The sequence below is a fragment of the Garra rufa genome, chromosome 15, assembly GCF_049309525.1.
Source record: "Garra rufa chromosome 15, GarRuf1.0, whole genome shotgun sequence".
NCBI lineage: Eukaryota > Metazoa > Chordata > Actinopteri > Cypriniformes > Cyprinidae > Garra > Garra rufa.
This window is the reverse complement of record NC_133375.1, coordinates 26,350,208-26,376,848: the sequence shown is the minus strand read 5'-3', so window position 1 is coordinate 26,376,848 and position 26,641 is coordinate 26,350,208. Positions and strand designations below refer to the sequence as shown.

The following is a 26,641-nucleotide window of genomic DNA, read 5'->3' as shown; positions in this document are numbered from 1 at the left end:
GCAGTGGTGCCGATCCCCACGTTTCCTCCAACCCAGCAGCTTTCCCTCTCTCTGCAGACACACATGAACAACGTGCGCTGGGCTGGCGCTGCTCCAGCAGATCCTTGAGACGCTCTCGAACGGATTTCTCAGATTCACCATTCCACCCTCTGACTGAATGACTTCGCTTTTCTCTTTGGAAACCCGCAGCTCCAGTTCATTCATCTTCGAACGCTCAAGCAAGCTGGACTACATCCCAAATCTCCAGACGCGAGGAGCAGAAACATAAGGGAACATCATTAGCAGTGGACTAATAAAGGCTCTGTTGAATCTGGATTCCTCTCGGAAGCTGGGCAGATGTAAGGCTGAAGATCAGATACTTCCAGACTTCCCATCACCCAATCATCTTTCCGTCATGCGATGGAGAGATCTGTCCTTGTAGGCTAACATACTGTTCGGAGAAAGAGCTGAGCTCACCTCAGTAGTGCGAGAGAGGCTGCTTCTGACATGATCTGACAGGTGCACTTTCTCATTCATTTTCTGCTATGAACACGCAGCTGGAATTCCGGGAAGAAAGGAAGAGGGCTGGTTTGATGTGATCTCTGAACGACAGGCTCTTATCTGCGAAGAGAGTGCAAATGAGAGGTGGGATTACAGCCTCACTTTATAGAGGACAAGGAAAAGATGATGACACAGTCATAGATAAATACATGCAGGTGTCACATACAACATGCTGTGGAGAGGGAATACGAAATTAGGCACGGCATCGTTATAATTGCGGCTAATGAACATCTAAACGCATTAGCATTGAAATTGTGCTTCGAAATAATGATGGAACGGAAACACTCAAGTCAGGAACTAGACTCAAGCAACACGTTTTAAAGCACTTCAAATAGCATGACGTGCACGTCAGCGCCTAGAGAGTGTTGTTATATGTAAATGAAGGAAACAAGCTCTCTAATAATAGAAGGAAAGCATCTCTCAGGGGAATACGGCGTGCCGGAAAGTAAACATTTGTTTACTGCATCTTTTATTTAATAATTCATGTCTTAGTCTACGACTAAGCACCAGGGAGTTCACGATAGGCAGATCATCTCTTTGATTATATTGTTCAGACACAGTGGGATCTGTAAATTTAATCCTGTCACGCCATGCTGCTGGCTGCTTGTTTCAAGACTTTATGATATAATATCTGATTTGCATCAACACGTTTTTTAAAGACATTAAAACAACTTCCCTGAGTGTGTTTCTTGGAGGACATTCAAAGCGCACGGACATCAGAGGCTCCATTCATCAGCGATCAAACCTTGACTTTCTCACGGCTGGATGCTGCAGCAACTCTGATCCTGCTTCCCCGGGTTGGACCTCAATTAAAACAGCAGCCGGGCCTGAATGAGGGAAGCAGACAAAGAAAAGAACATCAAAGCCCTTTCATGGAGTGCAGAGTCTTAACCTCTCATCTCAGGGAGGGATTACTGTAATTGGACAGCAGGGATCGACACCTACGTCGGAGAATCAGGAAGCGACAGCGTCGAGGAATCGCACCCCCTCAGGAAACCACGAGCCACGATGGGCTGCAACATGTGTGTGGTGAACAGGCCGGAGGAGCAGTACAGGATCATGTTTCAGGTGAGTTCATATTAAATGTTCTCTTGATTTTTGCAATCATTTGCTTATTACGGAGGTTAACGTTTTACAAAGTTTATTAAATTAAAAAGGCAACATAAATGTAAATATATCACTGTTAATGTGACATTGACAGCCATTCAAAAGTGGTTTATTTGAGGGTAAAAAAAAATATACTTTTATTCAGCAAGGACACATTAAAGTGATCAAAGGTGACAGTAAAGATATTTATAATGCTACAAAAGATTTCTATTTCAAATAAATTCTGTTCTTTTAAACTTTCTATTTATCAAAAAAAAAAAAATCACAATTTTCCTCAAAAAAAGAAAAAAAGCAGCACAACTGTTTTCAACACTGACAATAATGAGAAATGTTTCTTGAGCACCAAATCAGTATATCAGAATAATTTCTGAAGGATCATGTGACACTAAAGACTGAAGTAATGATGCTGAAAATTCAGCTTTGCCATCACAGGAATAAATTACATTTTAAAAGATACTAAAATAGAAAACAGTTGTTTTAATTTGTAATAGTATTTCACAGCATTACAGTTTTCACTATATTTTTGATTAAATAAATACAGCCTTGTGAGCATGATACCGTTCAAAAAACATTTTTCACCACAACCCCACATTTGAAAGGTAGTGTATTAAATAGTAGCAGTTCTTAGATCAGCTTAAGCTTGTTATATTAAATATACTATGTATTAAATGTAAAAGTAGCACTTAAACTACTGAGTATTCATTTTTTAAACCATGGGCGGTAAATAGGGAGTCGGTCCTCCCGTTTCTATAACAGCTTCAACTCTTATTAAGAGTGTTTCCACTTGATGCTGAAGCATGGATACAGGAATTTCAAATGTGACCCTGAACCACAAAACCAGTCTTAAGTAGCATGGGTATATTTGTTGCAATAGCCAACAATACATTCTATGGGTCAAAATGATCAATTTTTCATTTATGCCAAAAATCATTAGAATATTAAGTAAAGACCATGTTCCTTGAAGATATCTTGTAAATTGCCTAGCATAAATATATCAAAACTTAATTTTTGACTAGTAATATGCATTGCTAAGAACTTCATTTGGACAACTTTAAAGGTGATTTTCTCAATATTTTGATATTTTTTGCACCCTCAGATTCCAGATTTTCAAATAGTTGTATCTCAGCCAAATATTGTCCTATCCTAACAAACCATACATCAATGGAAAGCTTAATTAATAAACATATGTACAATTGACCATTGTGACTGGTTTTGTGGTCCAGGGTCACAAATATTCATAGGGAATAAAATTCTTAAAACTGGGCCCAAATTTAGATAATCTTGTGTAAGATGATCTTTACTTGATATACAACAGTGAAGTGTTCCTCAAATGACCAACATGATCTCGTGACGAAAACATATATGGGAACTTTTTCGCAAGACGCAAAATATGTAGTGCCATGTACGTTTAGTGACATATTTGATGTGAAATGTCCACTGAGTGGTGCTACAAGGGTACAAAAGAGCATTTTTTTCCCCCGGAACAGATGAACGTACATATGTACATTTTATGTGACACTGGTTTTGTACACGTCACTGCAGTTCTGACTTGAAATGTCCTTTGAGTGGTGCTATACTGTAGTTCTAATGCTCCGTGATGTTTTAAAAGAACGTACCTACACTTAAACCCACCTGATAGTATGACAAACGCGAATGTGATGTAAAAACACAATCGTAAGCATGCCGTTTTATTGCCTCTTTTATTGTGAGTCATGTTTTTCACGGGAATTTATACAGAAGGATTCTGCATCCTAAGTCCAATTCAGGGCTGGCTGAGCTACATAGCAAGCTTGTTATATCCGGAGAGCGAAACTGTAATCATAATACAAAAACGATTACCTGTGCTCGCTGTTTTATCGCCTCTAGCAGGGGCGCCGCTCGCAATTTTGGGCCCTATGAGAAAATATGAGTTTGGGCCCCCCCTACCACACCAAAGCAGATCTCTGGGGGCCCCTAAAGGGCATGGGCCCTTAGAATCGTCCTAACTTACCCCCCCTTAGCGGCGCCCCTGGCCTCTAGTGTTTATTTCTGTTGGAAAATAACTATACTGTTGGAAAATAACTATACTTACCTCTGAAATGTTGGGGTTCAAGGTCCTTTACTCCTGAACGAGGCTCCTTTTCTTCTTAAAACCGAGAAAAAAGAAAAAAAGTATTACTTGTGGTTCTGCTTAGTACAGCAAGTAATAAAAACATTCACATTCTGCTGTCTCATATGACACCAGGGTTTATGCATGTTAACCTTATGGGGATTGTAGATCTGCCAGCAAACTGGAAAGTGTTTATCGTAACAGAACAGGTTTAAGATGTGTCAAGGGGCCTTTGAGTTAAGGTGGTGCTTTAGGCAAACAATTTAATGAACTAATCCTGCATTGAAAACCACAATCCCCTAAACAGCACAAAGGCTTCCTACTCAGCATCCTTTAATTGACATGACGAGAGAGAGAGAAAAGGCTTTTTAGGCCTCTTCCACTGGTAAGGAGTTAAAGTTTGCTTTCCATTCTGTAATTTTTCCAACCACATGACAGGTCATGTGACTATGATTGATAGCTAGGGGATATTTATACTGCTGGAAAAGTAGAGCAGGATGAGAGAAGGGCAGATCTGCTAATAATAAAACCTATCAGGTGTGTAAAATATCTGTGGCTGTGGAATTGAGTGCAGGAATGGAAAGGAATGCTAAAATCAAGGTTTATTGAATTCAGAAGCTGAGTACATGTGTATCAGAGCAGAGCTGATCCTTTGACTATGCAAAATAAAAAAAGCATGGCACGCTTCTGAACACATGGCTTAAAGCTGACAGTGGAAATGTGGCTGTAGTATAATGTCACCTTGAATTAAAGTATCTAAGGGTCCAGTATCGATGACATCTGTGCAAACAAACTATTACAGCTTTTTGCAAGGTCATGCTCATCAATATGCAAATATTAACTAGATTTATTTTTCTGAAGAGAATGTGAGTCCATGCACAGCTCACTGCTATTAAGCTCAGGTGTTCCTCAATTGTCCTCAGTGTGAAAAGATGGATCTCAAAATCATACAGTCATTGTTGGAAAGGGTTCAAATACACAAAAATCTGAAAAAACAAGATTTTTCTGAAGAACAGCAGAAAGTTTTACTGTTCAGGACAAACAGGGGACTCACAACTATCATTAAAACAAAAACAAAAAAAAACAGCTGTTCATTTAGGTAACAACACATATTTAAGAATAAAGCGTATGTAAACTTTTGAATGGGGTCATTTTTAAAAATTTATTTTTTTGTGGACTATATTTAAATGTTTTTTTTTATATCTTATTCAGGTCAGTACTACATACAGTACTAACATGCATTTTGTGTAATCCCTCTTATTTCTGTAAAATAATTAACATTTTGCAGAATCTGAAATTGTATGTAAATCTCTACTGTGTGTATATATATATATATATATATATATATATATATATATATATATATAGTTTTACTTCATTTAAAGATTATTTTGGTTTAAGTATTAGTTAACTAAAATAACCCTACTTCATCCTATGGTACTAAGTAACAGAAAGAAAAAGAAATGAATTTGAAATCTCTGAAGACTATCAAACAAAAACGCAACCCATTTCAAATGCATTGCCTCCTCTCAGTTCCTTCACCTGTACCATTTAAACTCCACTTGACTAAAATCCTCTCCACAGCTTGAGTTTGCCACTTTGAAGTTTTGTTCAGAGAGCAATTTGCTTTCTCCGCCAGACCCCAATGTCATGCCAGGATAGGTCGAGCTTTTTCTAATACCGAGAGGATCTCCCACTTGATCTCTTCAATCTCACTTCAATTTCCAGCTCTTCTCTCCACCGTATCCTCCACTGCCTGAGGCTCTTCACAGAGGGTTTTACTCCTTAACCAGTTTCTTATGCAGTGACAGAGCGTCGTCTCTGTGTGAGCCTGTTTTAAATGCTGCACACTTATTAGTGGAGAGAGCTGGAGACACCATAAACCCCCTGCCAAATCAGCTGCACCAACACTGGAAGCCCCCTGGATTTACTGCAAAGGAATCGTGAAGCATATATAATGCACTTTTAGAATGCAATGCCAGACGATATCAGCATGAGAGTCATGACAAGCTGTGGGTGACCTCACCATGAGGCATTACACATCTTTACTTTTTCCTTCTATCCTTCATGGCTTTCAGACTGAATCTGTTCACACTTAAAGGGATAGTTCACCCAAAAATGAAAAGTCTGTCAGTAATTATTCACCCTCATGTTATTCCAAACCCGAAGACCTTTGTTCATCTTCGGAACACAAATTAAGATAGTTTTGATGAAATCTGAAAGCTTTTCCACGCAACTACAATGTTCAAGGCCTAGAAGAGCCTGATCTCATTTCCACAGGTACGTTTTCACAAGATGCAAAATATGTACCGCCATGAACGTTTTGTGACATATTTGATGTGAAATGTCCACTCAGTGGCGCTAAAAGAATATTCGTTTTTTCCCCTGGAACAGATGAACGTATATATGGTACGTTTTATGCGACATTGGTTTTTGTACGTGTTGCAGTTCTTATTTAAAATGTCTGTTGACGGCTGAAGGTCTGGAATCCATGGTAGCTTTCATTGGCCAAGGCCCGCCCATAAGGCCGTTTGACCGAAATGTCAAACAACCAATCACAGTTTGTTTCGTTCAGCGTCACGTTTCGGGGCGTGGAAATCTCCCCACAACAACAGACTGGCGTGCAACAAGTCAGTCATTGAAATAACCAGCATCGAAAGTTAAAGAATAAGAGGGAGAACAAGCAGTAAGTCAGTGATTTGTTTGTGAACGTTACAAGAGTGTATAACAACAATGGCGCCTACATAAGCACCTCTTAGCAAAACACCGAGTAAATAGTCTGCGCTTTGTTTCCCGGCGGAGCGAAAATAAACGCGACACTCGCGTCTCCCGGAAATCCGATCGAATTCAACTAATCAGATGAAGACTTCGACATTCCTGAAGTGTTTCCAGTTAAGTGTACCATATGCATCAGATGTTTAGCCAACGTTCCGTGGGCGTGACGTCTGAGGCTGAGACTAGTGGCGCTATAACTCTAATGCTTTATGATATTTTAAAATAACGTACCATCTGCTCTACACCTAAACCTTCCTGATGGTATGAAGCAAATGTGACGTAAAAACCAAGCGGCAACCTCCCGCTCTCTCTATTGAAACCAACACGGAAGTGACTTAAACTGCAATTCATCGACTGGCCGCTAGAGTCTGGCTGCAAAAGGGAGTCAGTCCCATTGACTCCCCATGTTAAAATGCCCAACTTTACAGCAGAAAAAAGTATGTTTACAGCCTGGTTCAAAAAATGGTTTTGGTCTATATAGCTAGTTTTGCCCTTCATGTCAACTGTGAGGGGGGTGAATTTTTTTATAACTCGGGGGATTGCCGCTGCTATCACCACTGTCGCGCTGGGTGGGCGTGGTTTCAGCAACCAGCTCCACCCACGTCCCGCCTTTTTGCCCAATTTTGATTATCCGGGAGTGGCGCGCGGTGACGCGATTCCAAGATGGCGACGGCTGAATCCCGCCCACTACAGGCTTCAAAATACCGCTTCAGAATCCTATGGGTGACATCACGGATACTACGTCCATATTTTTTACAGTCTATGGTAAAAACGCAATTGCAAGCATGCCGTTTTAGCTTTTTTTTTTTATCTTTCAGCTCTTTCACCTTGAGTTTTTCACGAGATTCATAGTCATGTAATCATAAAATTATAACTGTTTACGAAAGCAATTACAGGTGCTCGCTGTTTTACCGCCTCTAGGGCCTCATTTATAAAATATTGCACAGAAACCATCCTAAATTTGATCTTACGATCATCTCTCAAATATGCATACGCGTACACCTCTTTTAGATGTGAAATTGCAATTGGAAATGATCTTAAACTTGTGCACAACTAAATGGTTTCAGCTCTCTGCCTTGTAAACAGCTCATAATTAATGTCATTTACATATAAAAAATTGACCAATCCTTTTATTTTGAACAGCAAGCGGCAAAAGCAGCTTACATTTCCAAAAGCCTGCAGTACTCGGACAAAAAAATTGTGTGCGTCTGCTCAGACACTTTTCCAAGTCAAAGGCAGTTTTTACAAATATGAGCCTTGGTCTGGATTTAAGCCAACGCTCACTCTAAGATCAAATCTCTGCAAATGCACACTTTATAAATGAGGCCCCTAGTGTTCATTTCTGTTGGAAACTGCAGTGATATATACTTATTGGTACGTATTTCGCGTCTTGCGAAAAGTTTCCACAGGTACATTTTCGACTTGAGGTCAGGTTGCCCAGAAATTGATCTCTAACGCATGTTGAAGACTGACACAGAAGAGAAGAAACTATTGAATAAAATAGATATTTTTGTTTTATTTGCACACAAAAAAGTACTTTTGTAGCTTCATAAGGTCTTGAACGTGTCAGTTGTGTTACTGTCTATGCGTGGTCGGAAAGCTCTCAGTTTTCATCAAAAATATCTTTATTTGTGTTCCAAAGATGAACAATGGTCTTACGAGCTTGGAATGTAATTAATGACAGAATTTTCATTTTTAGGTAAACTAACACTTTAAAGGAATATTCACCCAAAAATTAAAATGTTGCCATTATTTACTCACCCCACCATCTATCTATAAAACATTTTTTTAATAAAAAATTCTGTAAAAACAGTATTACTGTAAATGATTATTACAATTTAAAAATAACGTTTTTCTGATTAAATATATTTTAAAATATCTGCAATGGCAAAGCTTAATTTTCAGCAGCCATTACTCCAGTCTTCAGTTTCACATGATCATTCAGAAATCATTCTAATATGCCGATTTGGTGACACAATTGTCAGGATTCTTTAAAGAACAGAAATTTTAAAAGACCTTATTTAAAATAGAAATCTCCTGTAACAACATTTTTACTGTCACTTTCGATCAATTCAATGGATTAATAAAATGTAAGGATTGGATTTATGATTTTTTGCCTGGCGACAAAGAAACTAGTGAAAACTCCCTCAAGCTTACACTGAAGCTTACATCCCTATATATGGCTCTGGTCCCTCCTTTTTTCAAAGCAACCAACCACCTAGCAGCAACATGCTAAAAAGCACCTTTGCGACAGCATAGCAACACCCTGGCAATCGTGGCAGCACATTTGCACAAGCAAAAACCAATCATTTTCCTTCTTTCTGTTTAAAAAAACCCCAATAAGCTGCCAAGGGTTAGGTGGTGTTGCCAGATAAAACCTCCAGTAAAATACACCTCTTGTTGCTTACTGTAAAGCACTCATAGTGACACTGTTTCTTAGACACACAGTCTCACCCCATCTTTCATCAGTGTCATGCGCTATGTATCTGAGTAAGTGGCATTTGCTCTTGCTTCTGCTCTGTGGCTGGGCACATGGTAATGAAGAGCAGACACATCCTGACAGGCTTCATTGGACTCAGGACAAGCTGCTGCAGGCATGAATAATACCATTCACACTAGATCACATTAGCCGGCTCTGCTGGAATAGCCGAGCGCATGGAATCGCTATCCGTGAACGCCATCGCATTCATTTGGCAATGCCATCTTCATGCGACACTCATCCGCGCTAATTGCTTCCAAGCTTTAGTCTTATGATGAGGTTTAAATGAGCTCGGTCTGCAGCAAAAATCCTGTGCATGTCGAGTCGCTCCAAAATGAGCCTTTTAGCAGACGCTTTGCCTTTTGTAATCCCGCCTAAAACCCCCCACGACACGTCTGATGAGTTTCCCTCTCACTCTCTCAGTCTTCCTGCCTCTACCTAACATACCCTGTCAAATTTGTCTCTATGGGATGCCGTTGCCAAGGCAACTGAGGTCATTAAGCAAGACTTATATGCTTTCTCACTGCAACGCACGTAGACGCAATAATGATGGCGAAGACGCGCACACACATAGTCGTGTGTGCTAAATCAGGCGTTTGAAAAAAACACTGATGTAAATAAACAAAATCTACTTGTGTGCCCTCCACGCTGTAGGAGGTCTCTCCAAACACGCAGCAACATGAAAGGAAAAAAGATAAAACAGTCCACCCTTCACCTGCTTCAAGAATGGGGGGAAGAAAGAAGAAAGTAAAACTAATCCAGACTGACATTTCGGGCATGAGTAACCTTTAGTTAAATTCGTCTCTGGTTTCCAGCACAACCCTTTGCTCTGCCCTGACCGGAAGCAGAAGTAAGAGCAAAAATTGCTAGTGCCCCATCCTGAACACACACACATATATCACTGCTCAGGACTCAGGATTAATGGAGGTTAAGGTTCAATCCAGGGCGGAGAGAGAGAGAGTTTCCCTCCTCTAAACTCTAATCAAAAGCAAAACGAAACCCTGAGGGGAAGGTGATGGAAAGAAGGAGGGAGGACGGGAATAGAATTTGGGAACAATGTAAAAGGCACAATTTAGAACCTCAAACCGAGTTGACCTAGTTTACTGCAGTGCTTAGAACCTTTGTGAAGACGTTTAGCATTTCTAACACTTTGTTTAACTGGGTCAAGATGATTGAGAGAAGCAAGCTCATTTCAAAATGAATGTAGAAAAAAACAGCCATAATCAGAATAATTATTTGGAGGAGAATCTAGTGTGAAACAGCCCTCTGTTTCTGTATTATAATTAGCAGGCCGTCGGTGGAAATGCAACAACAAACAACCTGTCACTCCAATAAAAAGCTCACACTTCTGCGCTAATATAACGCAGTTATTACTCAGAGGTGGCAAAGTAGAGGCACTGAAGCAGTTACAGATGCAATAAGCAGATAAAATGTTTAACAATTAAGGCACTTTACGCAAAAAGCAATAAAAAGATATTTGCTTGCAAATAAGAATGCATCAAGAGAATCATACTTCAGTAAGCATTATCTAAATGAGACAGGGCTGAACATATAGACAATCTTTCTGCTTGATAAGTCCATGTTTGCCGATATCGCATGTTGCTCAATCATCTCTGAAACCTGTGAGCAAACAGTCCATTTGTAATCAAATAAAAAAAAAGGTATTTGCTTGCAAAAGTTTCTAAAGTAAATCGCTACACAACCATTTTCTGAAGGTTAAAGGAGAAGTTCACTTCCAGAATGAAAATTTCCAGATCATTTACACACCCTCAAGACATCCAAGATCTCTCTTCAGTCGAAATAAAATTAAGGTTTTTGAGGAAAAAATGTTTCACCAAATAGTGGACTTCAATGGTGGCCAATGGGTTAAAGGTCCAAACTGCAGTTTCAATGCAGCTTCAAAGGACTCCAGACGATCCCAGCTGTGGAACAAGGGTCTTATCTAACGAAACGATTGGTCATTTTCTACGAAAAATACAAATGTATACACTTTTTAACCACAAATGCTTGTCTTGCGCAAACTCGACCTCACGCATTACGTAATCACATACGCATGATGTAGACAGAAGTACCGACCCAGTGTTTACAAAGAGAACATGCAAAGAAAGTCAAACGCCTTTAGTAAAAAAGGTAAAACAATGATGTCGGATGATTTTGAAGTTGGAGAAGAAAATGAGATGATGTTTTTCACCCTACTCAATGACTTTTATAATGTGTATTTGTGGTTAAAAAGTACATAAATTTTTTTTTTGTAATAAAAATTATTAATTGTTTCGCTAGAAAAGACCCTTATTCCTTGGCTGAGATCATGTAAAGCTCTTTGAAGCTGCACTGAAACTCAAATTTGGACCTTCAACCCATTGGCAACCATTCAAGTTCATTGTATGGAGGAAAATCCATGTTTTCTTCAAAAAGCTTAATTTCTTTGCGACTGAAGAAAGAAAGACATGAACATCTTGAATGACATGGGGATGAGTGATGAGTAAATTATCAGGAATTTTTCATTCTGGAAGGGAACTTCTCCTTTAAACATTTCCTTCTAGTAAAAAAAAAAGACAACAAAATTGACTTTTTTTGTTGCTTCCAGCTGCATGTCTTTAAAAGTGGCGTAATCAATGCGGCGTGTTTGGCAGATCACAGACTCTGAGTTAATGCAGGCATCCCGCAGTGAGATGATAGGGGTGTGGATGTGCACTGCGGTATCTGTGAGCACCTTCAGAAGCTCCTTCATTAGCAATGCAATTATTCCACAGGGGCAAATGTACAGGGTGAAGGTCAATAGAGGTGTATCAGGAGTTAAAGAGATGTAATTGCTGTCTCCTGGTATTGAACTGATAAGCACAATCACCCACAGAGTTCTGTAGGACACTTAATCATGCAGAAGAAATTCCATCACAGTCCATTCGACACACTCTGTTGTTACAAACATGAAAACAAATGTTTTGAAATTTCCAACACGCTGCTTTCCTATGTAAATCTGCTTGTTATTTTCCTCACGATCACGTGTATACAAATCATAAATACTAATGCATTGAAAGTCATACATTAATAAGCATTTTCTAAATGAGACAGGGGAACATACAGAAAATCATTTCTGCTTGAGAAGTCCATGTTTGCCAATATCACTGTTGCTCCATCAACTCTGAATCCCATGTGCAAACAGTCCATTTGTAATCAAAGCCACTGACAGGATCAATAATGAGCCAAACACAATGAAAAAGAAATAGGTTTCACCTCTTTTAGACATCCAAAGACTTTCAGTCAAACAGCATAAGGATTGAGGTGAGACCCGGTCTCCAAGGGTCAGCTATTTGTAGCTTGACTGCTTTGAGAAGGATGAAAGAACCAGAGAGGCAGAGAGAGGGATAGGAGGGGTTGTCAGAAGTACTTTCAGTAGTATTAACCTTGTATTGATTGTGGGTTGAATTCTTGAGGGTTAAATCACTTCTCATCTGTCCCTCCCTAAGGCCTGTCATTGGATGAACTGTCCCAGAGCACAAATTCAAATGTGCACGGTCAGATATGTGTCAGTTATGACAACAATTAATAAACCAATAGACCAAAAGTCATTAACCAGCATCCACAACAGCACATGGTATAATTTCATATCTAAATACTGGATACATTTTTTGTATATGCCAGTGTTGACACATACTAAGTGGCAAGTAAAAATGTGAGAAACTGGAACAAGAAGAATGAACTGAATACACTTTAGACATTAAACAGTTTAAACCAAAATAATTCCCTAATACATAAACACTACTTTTCAGGTTTTGTAGTTTGTTATAGTACCAAGAAGCAGTGATGTGCAATAAAAAGAGCCTGCTACAACATTAACCGTTATAAAGATTAATATCAACCTTAATCAAAATGAACCAGCAATCAATACAACACTGCAGCACACAGCTGTTGTTTTTCTTTTCAAAGCTGTCAAATCTGGTTTTGCTCTGCTTTTCTCCACAGAAGGGAAACACGCTGCGGCCCATTGATGCAGAAGTAAAGGTAGGACATACCTCAGATATGATCTCAGATCTCAGAGCTTTGTCATCACAAGAATAAATCACACTTTACATTAATTTTGATTAAAATATATGAGTATTAAAGGATTAGTACTTCTAGTATACAAATTTACTCACCCCCATGCCATTCAAGATGTTCACGTCTTTTTTTCTTCAGTTGAAAATAATTTTTTTTTTAAAGAAAACATTCCAGGATTTTTCTCCATATAGTGGACTTCAATGGGGATCAACGGCTTGAAGGTCCCATGATCCTAGAATAAGGGTCTTGTCTACACTGCAAAAAATGCTTTTCTTACTTAGATTGTTGGTCTTGTTTCCAGCCAAAATATCTAAAAAATTCTTAAATCAAGAAGGATTTTCTGGACTAATAAAAATTGTCTTGTTTTCAGAAAAAAATACTCAAATTTAAGTGCGTTTTTGCTTGAAACAAGCTAGATAATCTGCCAATGGGGTAAGAAAAGTAATCTTATTTTCTGTGTGAAATAAGATTTTTTTTACTTACCCCATTGGCAGATTATTTTGCTTGTTCTAAGCAAAAAGTCACTTAATTTCAAGTTTTTTCTGAAAATCCTTTTTGATTTAAGAACTTTTAGATATTTTGGAATCCTGGAATGTTTTCCTCAAAAACCTTAATTTCTTTTCGACTGAAGAAAGAAAGACATGAACATCTGGGATGCCATGGAGGTGAGGAAATTATGAGGAAATTTATATTCGGGAAGTAAAGTTATCTTTTAAAAATATTAAAATAGATTAAACTGTAATAATATTTACTGTATTACTGTACTTTTAATTAAATAAATGCAGCTTTGAACATAAGCAAATTATAAGCAAAAAATACAAATAAAATCTTACTGATCCCAGTATTTTTTTGGTAAGGAAGCAGAATCTTCTATTTGCAGCGTCTTGTCTTTTTACTTCTTTGTTTGTGATTGGATGATGGAGAGCTCATGCTTGTCTTGCACTAGCCATTTTTGCTGCTTAGGAGGAGCAGAACTACATCCTTCCTTGCGTTTTGCTTATTTGTGCATTTATCTTCCCTCTCTCTCCTTCTCTCATTTTTCTTATTCATGTCTCCCTTCTTTCCCCACTTCCTTCTCTCTATAGTGCTGCTTCAGCATTTCCAGAAGTGTCAGATTAAACAACCAATCAGTACATTATTTATTAAGTGGACACTCTTTTTACTATCTGCAGCTCAAAGGCAGAAGAACATCTCACCTGTCCCAGGACAAAGATGGACAGCCTCATGATCCTCTCCTGCTTCAGGTGGTACGTAAGGGTCACAGGAGGAGATTGGGTGCGGCTGCTGGCACGGCTCGGCTCATGGCTATCACAGACTGTGTGGACAACGGCACCCAGACCGACATCAGCTTCCAGAACTTCCTGAATGGGGACAGAGGGTCCTATCCAAGCAGTGGATCACCCATGCCGCCACCCTCCCCTCCTCTCGGACAGCTGGTGGAGCCATACCTGCTGAATGACCTGTGAGCGTCTTCACTATCCTTTGACTCTTTTTTAGTTTTCATGTCATTAATTACTCACTCTTATGTCGTTCCAAACCTGTAAGACTTTCGTTCATCTTCGGAACCCAAATTAAGGTATTTTTGATGAAATCTAAGAGCTTTCTGACCCTGCATAGACAGCAATGCAACTACCACGTTCAAGGCCCAAAAAGGTAGTAAGAACATTGTTAAAATAGTCCATGTGACATCAGTGGTTCAACCATAATGTTATGAAGCTATGAAAATACTTTTTGTGTGTAAAGAGAACTAAAATAACAATTTTATTTAACAATGAACTTACTAACTTTCTGGGCCTTGAATGTGTCAGTTGCACTGCTGTCTATGCAGGGTAAGCTCTTTAATAAAAATCTATAAATTTGTGTTCAGAAAATGAACAAAAGTCTTACGGGGTTGGAACGACATGAGGGTGAATAATTAATGACAGCATTTTCATTTTTGTCTGAACTATCCCTTAAATATAGGTCTGTGAGGTGGACAAAAGGTACATGCATTGACAACTGAAGAAACATGTTTTTTCACAGTGGTTCTATGGAGCAAGAATACAGTGATCCAAATGATTACTTCAATATTGCCAACCATGAAGTGGATCAACAAGAAGAGCTGGAATATGAGGTAGGAAACCAAGAAATCATAATACCCTTTTACATTCAAACAAAACTGAGTAAGAAATTTTGACCCTTTTTTTTAAACCTGGGTGGTGTAAATGTATATTGTGACCCTGGACCATAAACCAGTCATAAGGGTAAATTTTTTGGAATTGAGATTTACACATCATCTGAAAGCTGAATAAATAAGCTTTCCATTGATGTTAGGATAGGACAATATTTGGCCAAGATACAACTATTTGAAAAAAATAATAAATAAATAAATACTGAGGAAATCCCATTTAAAGTTGTCCAAATTAAATTCTTAGCAATGCATATAACAAATCAAAAATAAAGTTTTGATATATTTACAATAGGAAAGTTCCAAAAAATCATCATGGAACATGATCTTTACTTAATATCCTAATGATTTTTGGCATAAAAGAAAAATCTATAATTTTAACCCATACAATGTATTTTTGGCTGTTGCTACAAATACACCCGTGCTAAGACTGGTTTTGTGGTTCTGGGTCACATATACATTGTATATTGGGATTAGATAGGTTGATGCAAGACCAGTAAACCAAACACATCATCATGACCTGCAACATCTCATAAATTTGCTCTAGCTGGCTTTGTGTCCCGGTGCATCTTTAAAGCAGAGGGTTTAATCTCTGCCCTATAAGCAGCTCTTCCTCTCTGTCTTTGTCAGGAGGTGGAGCTGTATAAGTCGAGTCAGCAGGACAAACTGGGGCTAACAGTCTGCTACCGGACCGACGATGAGGAAGACCAAGGCATCTATGTGGGGGAGGTAAGTGGCCACATGCTCAACACAAACCTGTGCTGAGTATTTAGCTGAGATATTCAAGTTATCCAGCTGATATTTGAACATTCCTTGTTCTTAGGTGAATCCAAACAGCATTGCAGCAAAAGATGGAAGAATCAGGAAAGGGGACAGGATATTACAGGTATGTTTTTTTCCCTCAGATGTGCTGCTTGAGTCATCAACAACAATCACTGATGAACTGACATCATCATGTCATTACGTTCATATGGGAGGTCAAGCGTTTCTAGAGACAATCCGTCTATAAACAGATAATTGGTGTGACTTTTAACACCGCCCATGCAATTACTCTAGAGAGTAATTAAAGAACAGCAAAGACAATGTGTCATGTTGATTTGTCTCGACAAGTTCTTCATTTATTCTGGTGTCTGTTGAGACACTGACATGTTCAATATCAAGGACTCAGTCACTGATGTTGTTTTGATAAAGGAGCTGACCTTTTGTGCTTGAACGTAGCTGTGAATGAAGTCTCTGTGTGTCCAAATTAGATAAATGGGATGGAAGTTCAGAACCGAGAGGAAGCGGTGGCCATCCTGACCCGTGAGGACAGCACCAACTTCTCATTACTACTGGCGAGACCAGAGATAGAGGTAAATAACTATAACACAAATATGAAAGAGAAAGGAATACATTAGCATACAGCGCTTTTGCTTTATTTTTTTCTGCATTTTATTATGTTGCTGTTTTATCTTAAACTGCTTTAAATTAGTTTTTTACCACATCAAACTACACTCCATACACCATAATGGCAAAGCAAAAAACTGTTTTTTAACATCTTTGGAAATTTATTAAAAATTAAAAACCTAAATGATTCCATTGCATAAGTATTCATACCCTTGAGACAATTGAAATTTATCTCAGGAGCATTCATATTGCTTGTAGATACTACTACACTTCGAGTGAAGTTAACCTGTGGCAAATTCAACTGAATGGGTATAATTTGGAAAGGCACACATGTCTTAATGAAAAGATCTAACAGCTGAAAATGCTCATCCGAGCAAAAACCAAGCCCTGAAGTAAAAAAAAAAACTGCCTGTAGAGCTCAGAGACAGGACTGCATCAAGCCACACGTCTGAAATTCTCCTGCATTGAAGCTTCACAGAAGCATGTAGTCTCCACTAGACGTCCACAACTCCACAACTCTTCCTAGAGCTAGCCTCCTGGATAAATTGAGCAATTAATGGAGAAGGACTTTGGTTAGAGTGGTGACCAAGAACCTGATGGTCACTCTAGTTGAGCTGCATGATCATATATGTAGATGGGAGAAACTTCAATGCAACACTCCACCGATCTGGCCTTTATGGTGGTATGGCAAGACTTAATCTTCTTCTCAGTGAAGACACATGAAAACACACTTGGAATTTGCAAAAAAGCACCTAAAGGACCCTCAGATTGTGAGAAACAAGATTCTCTGGTCTGATGAACCTCAATACCAAACATCATGTTTGAAGGAAACCAGGCACTGCTCATCACCTTCAGAGTACCATCCCAGAAGTAAAGTGTGCTGGTAGCGTTTTTTAGTGGCAGGGACTGAGGGAATCGTCAGAGTAGTAGAGAAGCTAAATGCACCAAAACATTGATATATCCTTAATGAAAACCCGGTCCAGAGCATTCAGAACCTAAGAAGAAGGTTCACCTTCTAACAGAGCAATGACGTACACAGCAAGAGTGGCTTTTATACAACTCTGTGAATGTCCTTGTGTGGCCCAGCTAGAGCCTGTCCTTGAACCCAGTGAAACATTTCTGGAGAAACCTGAAAGTGTCTGCCAGACCCCATCCAAGCTGACAGAGCTTGAGAGGTGAGGCTGCAAAGGTGCTTCAGTACTGAGTTAGTGTATGAATACTTATGCAATGTACTTATTTCAGTTTATTTTTTTATTTTTTTTTTTATAAATTTACGAAGTTGTGACAATTCTGTTTTAACTTTGTCGTTATGATGCATGGAGTGTAGATTGATCAAGTAACTTAAAACAATTTAACTAGGGCTGGGACACGATTAATCGCGATTAATCGCATCCAAAATAAAAGTTTATGTTAACATACTAAATGTGTGTTTACTGTGTATATTTATTATAAATACACACACATACATGAATAGCCTTTAAAAAATACTTATATGTGTGGATGGTTATATTTGTATTTAATTTAGATTATATATAGAATTATAAATATTTTATTTATTTTAATTTAATTTTTATTTTCAGTTTTCTTTAATATACATGTTTGTGTGTGTATTTATACATACATTATATATACACACAGTACACACACATACAGTATGCAATCATAAACTTTTATTTTGGATGCGATTAATCGCGATTAATCGTGTCCCAGCCCTAAATTTAACATAAGGCAGCAACATAACAAAATGTGAAAAAAGTGAAGGGGTATGAATACTTCTGCAAGGCACTATAGAGTAAAGATCCCAAATACAAAATAAAAAATATTTTATATATCAATTATTTGTCCTAGACAGTAATGTGCTAAAATGGAGCAAATTGCTGTTTCTCATAACACCATATTTGGTCTCTTTTTAGGAGAAATATGAACCATACATAAACCATTAAATCATCCCCCAAATCTCACATCCTCTGAGCAATTAAATGGTTTTCTAAACACACACACAAGCACAATTCAAGTACACACATACACACAAAAACAGGCTTTTTGAGGCACATGCAAAGTTAATGGACCCACTTTGTCCCCAATGACAACATATCCTAAAATTAATGGCTTATTTTGCTGAAGGAAGGGAAACAGAAGTCTCACATCACTCAATGTCTCAATCATGTGATCACTCTTAGTGATGGGTGTCAAGGATTTGTGGCAGTTCCATTAACACTATTCCACAAGGAGATGAAGAGTGAGAGGGTACAAAGCTGCTTTAGAGAATGGGGGAAAACGCTCCATTAGAAAGACATGCACAGAGGAGAAGTAATTGAAGGAATTGATGGAAGGCATGAGAGAGAGGGCAAATGAAGAGGTATAAGCAAGGTACACAATAGGAAGGAAGTATATCATGCTCTTTTTGCACAGTAAGCAGTTTGCAAGGACATAAACTAAGCCTATGCAGAGGTACATTAATGCTCTGGGCATCTATAACACTTTGAAATGAGCAAATTTGCACTACAGATGTAATGTAAAACAGTGCTGGAATTTTACTTGTGCATTTATTTGTTTAGCAGATCCAAAGTGAAGATAAATTAGACCAATACCAGCAGAAGCAATTAATCTTAAAGTTGTCTGTGCAAAGCAAATGTATTGTTTTATTCAATGCAAATATAACAGCATTTTCACTCTTGTACCACACATTTATTTCAGAGCTGTATATATGGTGTTCTGAATTTCTGACTTTGTAACTGTGTCAGTTTTTCAGCAATATCTCGGGAGCCAGTGGTGATATTGAAAAAACTGGCTGTTATTGTGTGCAGCCTGCGAAAATCATCTATCATGAGCAAAGCCGTCAGCTAATGAATAAAACAGGGAGCTCATTTCAGCCAACGTGCAGCACTAACAAGATCAGAACAAAAAGGGGGCCATTTTGTACCTCTCATTCTCATCTACAATCACCCTCCCAGCAACACAAAATGATTAATGATGAACTGAAGGCCAGAAACAAGTGGAGCTGTCAGACTAGAGGAGGAGGAGGATGAGATGGGGTGGGAAAGAGAGACAGTGATAGAGAAACAGGAAGAGATTATTGACTTAGAAAAAGATTACAGGCTGACTAAATCAAGAGGAAGGAAAGAAAGACAAATGCTGAAAGTTAGACCAATAAAACAAAGTGTGTTGCTTTTATATAAGTCTGATATATAATCAAGCGATAACTGCAATTGATTATTGGCTTCTAACTATAGACAAAGACAGTCAGGGAAACAAATCAATGCTTCAGTAAATCTGTATTCATCAATACATCTTGATTTGTAGCAAGACATAACTATTGTCACAAATTGAAATGAACAAATTAACAGTCAGAATAATAGTGCCACTAAGAAAATAAAGTTTATTTTTAATTGGTAATTCCTTAATGATCATGTAATATATCTTATGTACTATGTGTACTATGTACATTCACTGTGATAAACACATCATAATATGTTGTTTAAAATGGCAGCTATAGATACTAGGGCCGGGACTCGATTAAAAAAATTAATCTAATTAATTAAAGGCTTTGTAATTAATCGAAATTAATCGCATTTTAATCGCATATAAATATTTGACCTGAGAACAGTGAGAAGTAAGATTTTTCATATGGATTTTTAGTATACCATTGAAGAATGACTGAATACATAAGCTTAAGCAACAAAATATTGTTTATTTTTGTTCAACCTAGTCCAACAGACCAGTGCAATATTGCCATTAAGTGTAGCAATAGGATACAGTGTTTCCCCTAGGTTTCCATACTTTTTTTTCTCGGTACTTTACCCTACTTTGTGTAATAACGAAAACATTTATTTCAGTGAAAAAATAAGTCCAAAACTCTCTATTTTAACATTTTGAACAATAGGGCTTTACAATCTTTTGCTATTTTTTTCTTGTGTGTTTTAATTTTTCTCATAATCAAATGAAAGCATAAACATTTATTTATTTTTAATCAAATGAAAAATAAACCTTTTTAATTTTTGGCAAACAAACAGAGGTTTGCTGTTAAAATCAATAAATAATATTAATTTAACATTTAAATAATAATTGTAGTATTTTTTTCTACAATTAAGTGGTTAATCTTGTTGTTATATTTATTTTTTATCATATATATTGTTTTTTTTGTCAATTATTTAAATAGGAATATTGTTCTGTTTCATGTTAAACCGTACTTTTATTTTGACAGGTTGCCGTGAAGTTTCTGTGTGTAAAGTATGATATGATGCTAGTTATGCGTGTAGTAAAAAAAAAAAAAAAAACAACACGTCTCCACCATTCATACATACAGATACAAACGGAACATGCAGGATTCATATTAAAACGGTCTTTTTGCATTTCAGTTTTGACAGACACTAGTCCATATCGCGATTTGAATTAAGTGACAGACCAACTTTTGATTAATCAATCCAAAAATCGACGAATTTACATGGCATTCCGCGCAATAGTAAATTCGGTTTTTATGAATGGAGTCCGCGATCCAGTCCGTGTTTTCACGGAGGAGACATTGTAAACGCGCCCCCCTAAGATAATGGTAGGGGAAACACTGGGATATTTAGAAATATACTAGCCTACATTTCAGAAATTCTGGTACCCTATAGGTAGGTAGACCTTCTGTAAAAGCATTGAGGTGATACTTGAGGCTCTATGTGCTAGTTGGTGCTCCAGTATAATCGGTCCGCCGAAACTCATCCAGTGAGAAACGTTCCGCGGTGCAAAATTAAGTGCGATTAAAATGCGTTAAAAAAAATTAACGCGTTATTTTTTTGTAATTAATTAATCTAAATTAACGCGTTAAAGTCCCGGCCCTAATAGATACATTTAATTGTATAAATATGTGTGTGTGTGTGTGTGTGTGTGTGTGTGTGTGTACCTGGTATTCATCACGTTGTGGGGACCAAATGTCCCCACAAGGATAGGAATACCAGTAAATTTTGACCTTGTGGGGACATTTCTCAGGTCCCCGTGAGGAAACAGGCTTATAAATCCTGCACAATGAGTTTTTTTGAGGAAGTAAAAGTTTGCACAATCTCCTGTGAGGGCTAGGTTTAGGTGTAGGGTAGGGTTAGGGCGATAGAAAATACGGTTTGTACAGTATAAAAACCATTACGCCTATGGAATGTCCCCATAAAACATGTAAACCAGTGTGTGTGTGTGTGTGTGTGTGTGTGAGAGAGAGAGAGAGAGAGAGAGAGAGAGAGAGAGAGAGAGAGAGAATACTAGGCCTCAATCTTTGCAGTTTAATAATAATAGGCCTCAGAATTCTTGCTTTACAACTAAACATGTTGCACACATCTAAACAAATGTCTATATTGCCATCTAGTGTTTAAGTGCATTACTGCATGTATTTATTTTTATGACACTGTCTTCCTCTTTTTCCCAGACTTTTCCTGACCAGGGTTTTTAAATGACGGGTTTTGCAGATACACATATACAGTTGAAGTCAAAAGTTTACATACACCTTGCAGAATCTGCAAAATGTTTATTATTTTACCAAAATAAGAGGGATTTTTTTTTTGTCCTGACCTGAATATTTTGCATAAAAAACTGTTTACATATAGTCCTCAAGAGAAAATATTTATATTTATTATTTATAAAAAATTAGCCTGTTTGAAAGTTTACATACACTTGTTATCCACAGCTGTGTTTTTTTGTTTAGTGATAGTTGTTTATGAGTGCCTTGTTTGTCTTGAACAATTAAACTGCCTGCTGTTCTTCAGAAAAATCCTTCAGGTCCCACCATTTTTGTGTATTTGAATCCTTTCCAACAACCCTTTTTTGCATTTTGCATACAGTCATTGCAACTCATATGCAACTATTACAGAAGATTCAGATGCTCATTGATACTCCAGATAGAAAAACTATGCAGTAAGAGCCAGGGGTGTAAACTTTTGGACAGAATGACAGTGTGTACATTTTTGTTATTTCGCCCTAATATTATATATTTTTTCATGTAGTACTGCCCTTCAGAAGCTACAGAAGATACTTGCATGTTTCCCAGAAGAGAAAATAAGTTGAATTTACCCTGATCATCAAATTAAAAAAGTTTTCCTAATGCATTGTTTGGCCAGGATATGTCCAGGAAAAAGAGGAAGCATGGTCACCCTAAAGTACTAGTGATGTTCAACCTCTAACTCTTCCCTTACTTTTTTGTGCCTTTCACCTAGACGGACACTCATTTGGACCCTGAGGAGATTGACTGTGAGTTACCTGTAGGGATGAGTGTGGACAGCCTTAATACTTCCCATCTGTCCGGTCTGTACCATTTCCGCCAACAGAGACCCCAAGAAGGCATTCCTGAAGAAACCCAACATCGAGAGACACCCATGCTCAGCTTAGCAGCCCTCAGCAATAGTCAAGAGCTCGACAGTGGTGTGGGCCGAACAGATGAGAGCACAAAGAATGAAGAATCCTCTGAGCATGACATTCTTCTGGGTGATGAGCAGACCAGCGCATCCAACACAAATGCCACCAACACGCCTGGCAGCTTGCGCAAATTCAGGCCTGGCAGGAGCGGCGGAGGAGGAGGCGACACGCCATCACCGCTGTTCCCTCTTAGAGAACTCCACCTTAGCACAGACTCGCTGGACTGTGGAAGTGTGGTGGGTGGTGGGTACCTTCACGATCCTGTCAGCGGGATGATAATGCCGGGCCTGACAGAGGAGGAATGCGAGAGGTACAAGCAGCTTCTAGAAATCAAGTGTCGTTATGAGAAGAGGATGAAGAAAGTGCAGCAGGTTCAAGAAGAAGGAGAGGCACAAGAGGAAGATGAGAATAGGGAGGAGACACTGGATGAGAACAGTAACGAGAACCTGACTCCACATGAGATGGCGCTTCTGGAAGAGGAAATGAGGCACCTTGAGTTCAAGTGCCGGAACATTCTGCGAGCACAGAAGATGCAGCAGTTAAGAGAACGCTGTTTAAAAGCCTGGCTGATGGAGGAAGAAACATCTGGCCGGGCGTCTGCAGAACCTCAGGGGTCTCCACTTCATGAGCTGTCTGACATCAACGAACTTCCAGAGAAGGAACGGTCGGATAAGGACAGCACCAGTGCTTACAACACCGGGGGAGAGAGCTGCAGGAGCACGCCTATGGTAAGTGAGCATCGTCTTCCAGTTTCTCAGATAGATGAGTCCACAAGCCCTCTGTCAAGTAGACGCAGGGACCGATCAACGTGGAGTGAAAGAGGACGAGCAAGCCTCACTAGTTCATATTCACCAAGCAGCTACAAGAAGTTTCAGACCAACACCCCTATGAGCCACAAATTCAGCTCACTCACAAGAGAAGGAACTGTCCGTCGCATGCCTGAAGGGGTGACACAAGGTGGAAATTCTAGGTTTAGCAGGAATGGTGGTCGTAGTGCAGAGTCAAGTCCTTACTTCACTCGACGCCGCCATTCTAACTGCTTCACTCCAGAACGCTACCAGAGTTGCATGCATCTAGGATCTTCACTTTCCGAGAGTTCCGGACCCTTGGATAGAGCTGTGGAAGGAGAAAGCGAGGCACCAATAGGCGGCAGTGACCGTGAGGCCCAAGGGATAAGCACCTTTGGGTCGTTGCCTCACCCTAGCCCAGTGAAGCTTTCCCTGGCCTTACCTTTGCCCCTCCCCCCCGCGTCTCCACGCATGGAGTGGAAGGTGAAGATAAGAAGCGATGGGACCCGCTACGTAGCCAAACGTCCCGTCCGAGACCGGCTCTTGAAAGCCCGAGCTATGAAGATCCGTGAGGAGCGTAGTGGAATGACGACTGACGACGACGCAGTGAGCGAAATGAAGATGGGTCGCTACTGGAGCAAGGAAGAGCGTAAGCAACATCTGCTGAGGGCTCGCGAGCAGCGCAGACGCAGAGAGTTTATGATGCAGAGTCGCCTGGAATATATGCGAGAACACGGTCTGGATATGGGCAAGGAGAGCCAGTCGGAGTCTGGCCAGAACTCAGCCTCAATCCTGGAACTCAGTCAGAAAAAGAGCTCCAAGAAACGCAACCGACGCATACTGGACAACTGGATCACCATCCAAGAGCTACTGGCACATGGCTCTCGCTCTCCGGACGGGACAAAAGTGTATAATCCTCTTCTGTCTGTTACCACAGTCTGAAAGGATGGTGAGGACAACAGAAAGAGAATCTATTTTATCGATTTATCAAATACTTTCTTGAACAGTTCTCAGAAGTTTCAAGAGTCATCTTTACACTTTACTTATATGGCTGAGCAACATCTAGCAACTATTGCCCTCTTTAATTCTTGAAATATCTGAAAGTTCCTGAAACAAGACAAATTTACTTGAGAAGCAACACTAAATAAGACTTGATTATTGTTTTTAAAATTATTATATTCACCTGTAAGGGGACAGTCCTGGTCCAATGGTTAGAAAATCGGACCTGTATCACAAAGGTCGCAAGTTCAAGTCTCGGTACCACAGGGATTGTAGGTTGGGCAGTGTTGCCAAGTTAAATTGGGCTACTTTAACACTGTTGCCAGGGGTTGTTTTTAATGTCAGCGGGTTAAAGCGATCCCAATAACGTGATATTTAGCCCCTGGAATGTTTTTACCAGGGGTACCCCGCCAAAGAACATGTATTTTAAACCCTAGGAAAGCAATTTCGACCGGGGGACACCCTCTGAAACCCGTTTGGGCTAGTTTTGGCCTATTTTTGAGTAGAAATTGGGCGAGTTTTGTTCTAGCAACCCTGAGGTGGGGGGAGTGAATGTACAAGCGGTCTCTTCCACCTTCAATACCATGACCGAGGTGAGACTCTTGAGAAAATCACCTCAACCCTCAACTGCACCCCGGGCGCCGCAGGAAAAAAATTGCTGCCCAGAGCTCTGGGTGTGTGTTCATGATGTGTGTGCACTTGAATCGGTGAAATGCAGAGCACGAATTCTGAGTATGGGACACCATGCTTGGCCAAACTTCACATCATTTCCTGTATAAAACATGCATTCTAATAAACAAGTCTTAGTGTTTCTTCTCAAGGAAACAAGAAATTACGAATTAAAAAGTCAAGTAATTGTTCATGGGTAGTGCTATTTTTAAGTTTGTGGAAAAACTTAATTTTCTTCTTCATGAATGTCACATTGTATTGCTTCTCAATAGACATTATCACTCCTAAGGTCAAACATCTGCGATTAAGGATTTTTGTTTAACTTTAAACTGAAAACAGCACATGGCTGAGTGACAAAGACACTTGGAAGATTATGAATGTTGACTGAACGTACACAGACAAGCACAACACACACACACCACAAACTGTACAAGCCAACAAGTCTTAGTCAAAATCTGTTTGTTGCAAGCAAACATATTGGACAAATGTAATTCATAACTTCCGCGCAGCTGCACAAACGAAACAATGATTCAGTTTCTCAACTTTTGAATTTCATGGAGAATAATAGGGGGATGGAATATAAATAAGACTTTTGTACAATTTACTCTCTAATTACAGCATCATATAAGTGCTTAACCAGTGCAGACACAATCATGTTAAACTTTCCTACAGAGATGTGGTGCTGAACATTTGTACTGCTTGTTTGTGATGGTCTGTTTACACTATTCTTCTGTACTGTTCATTATGACCCAAATACGACAAAAGCACAATATAAGCCACGTTGTGCTTTTTAATTTTGAATGTATGGTAATTCTTTTCCCTAAAACCCTCATCAAAGTCAGCACAGAGAGACTTTCACAAGCCTATGTGGCCTAGTGTGGACACATACTAATCACCAGCAAAAGGGGAAGCACAAACACACACTGGATCCCTATGAATTCTAACCAGCTTCAAAATGAAAACAGATTGTACATTTTATTATACTATTATTAGGATTATTTAACCTGAAGTGGTTCACACACGTGTAGCAAAGGAGCTAAAATGAGGGGATATTCTTATTCACGAATAAATGAATGATATAAAAATTTGTTAACATATTTGTAAGTGTTTGAAGATTTTGTAGAAAATGGCCTTAAGAGTTTTGACCAGTTTGGTGATGAGAGCCACTTGCTCAGCTCAACTAATTTTGCATGTTTTTGACTATGATTTTGACTGTTCTGTAC

The 26,641-nt window shown here is 39.0% G+C and overlaps 1 protein-coding gene across 1 annotated transcript; it reads left to right on the top strand.

Annotated features, from left to right (window-relative positions):
• On the top strand, window positions 1–26,641 carry pdzd4 (PDZ domain containing 4). Its single transcript, XM_073819268.1, has 8 exons — window positions 1–1,608; window positions 12,954–12,992; window positions 14,201–14,490; window positions 15,051–15,141; window positions 15,826–15,924; window positions 16,019–16,081; window positions 16,446–16,547; window positions 22,764–26,641. The coding sequence occupies exons 1-8, from the start codon at window positions 1,549–1,551 to the stop codon at window positions 24,690–24,692; spliced, it is 2,673 nt and encodes an 890-aa protein (XP_073675369.1). The 5' UTR covers window positions 1–1,548; the 3' UTR covers window positions 24,693–26,641.

What these genes read in the sequence shown, in the direction of transcription:
- pdzd4 (XM_073819268.1), top strand. Translation starts at nt 1,549, where the DNA reads ATGGGCTGCAACATGTGTGTGGTGAACAGGCCGGAGGAGCAGTACAGG. An exon ending in AAGAAGAGCTGGAATATGAG is followed by an intron (nt 15,142 to 15,825) that starts GTAGGAAACCAA and finishes TGTCTTTGTCAG; the next exon opens with GAGGTGGAGCTGTATAAGTC. An exon ending in AAGGCATCTATGTGGGGGAG is followed by an intron (nt 15,925 to 16,018) that starts GTAAGTGGCCAC and finishes CCTTGTTCTTAG; the next exon opens with GTGAATCCAAACAGCATTGC.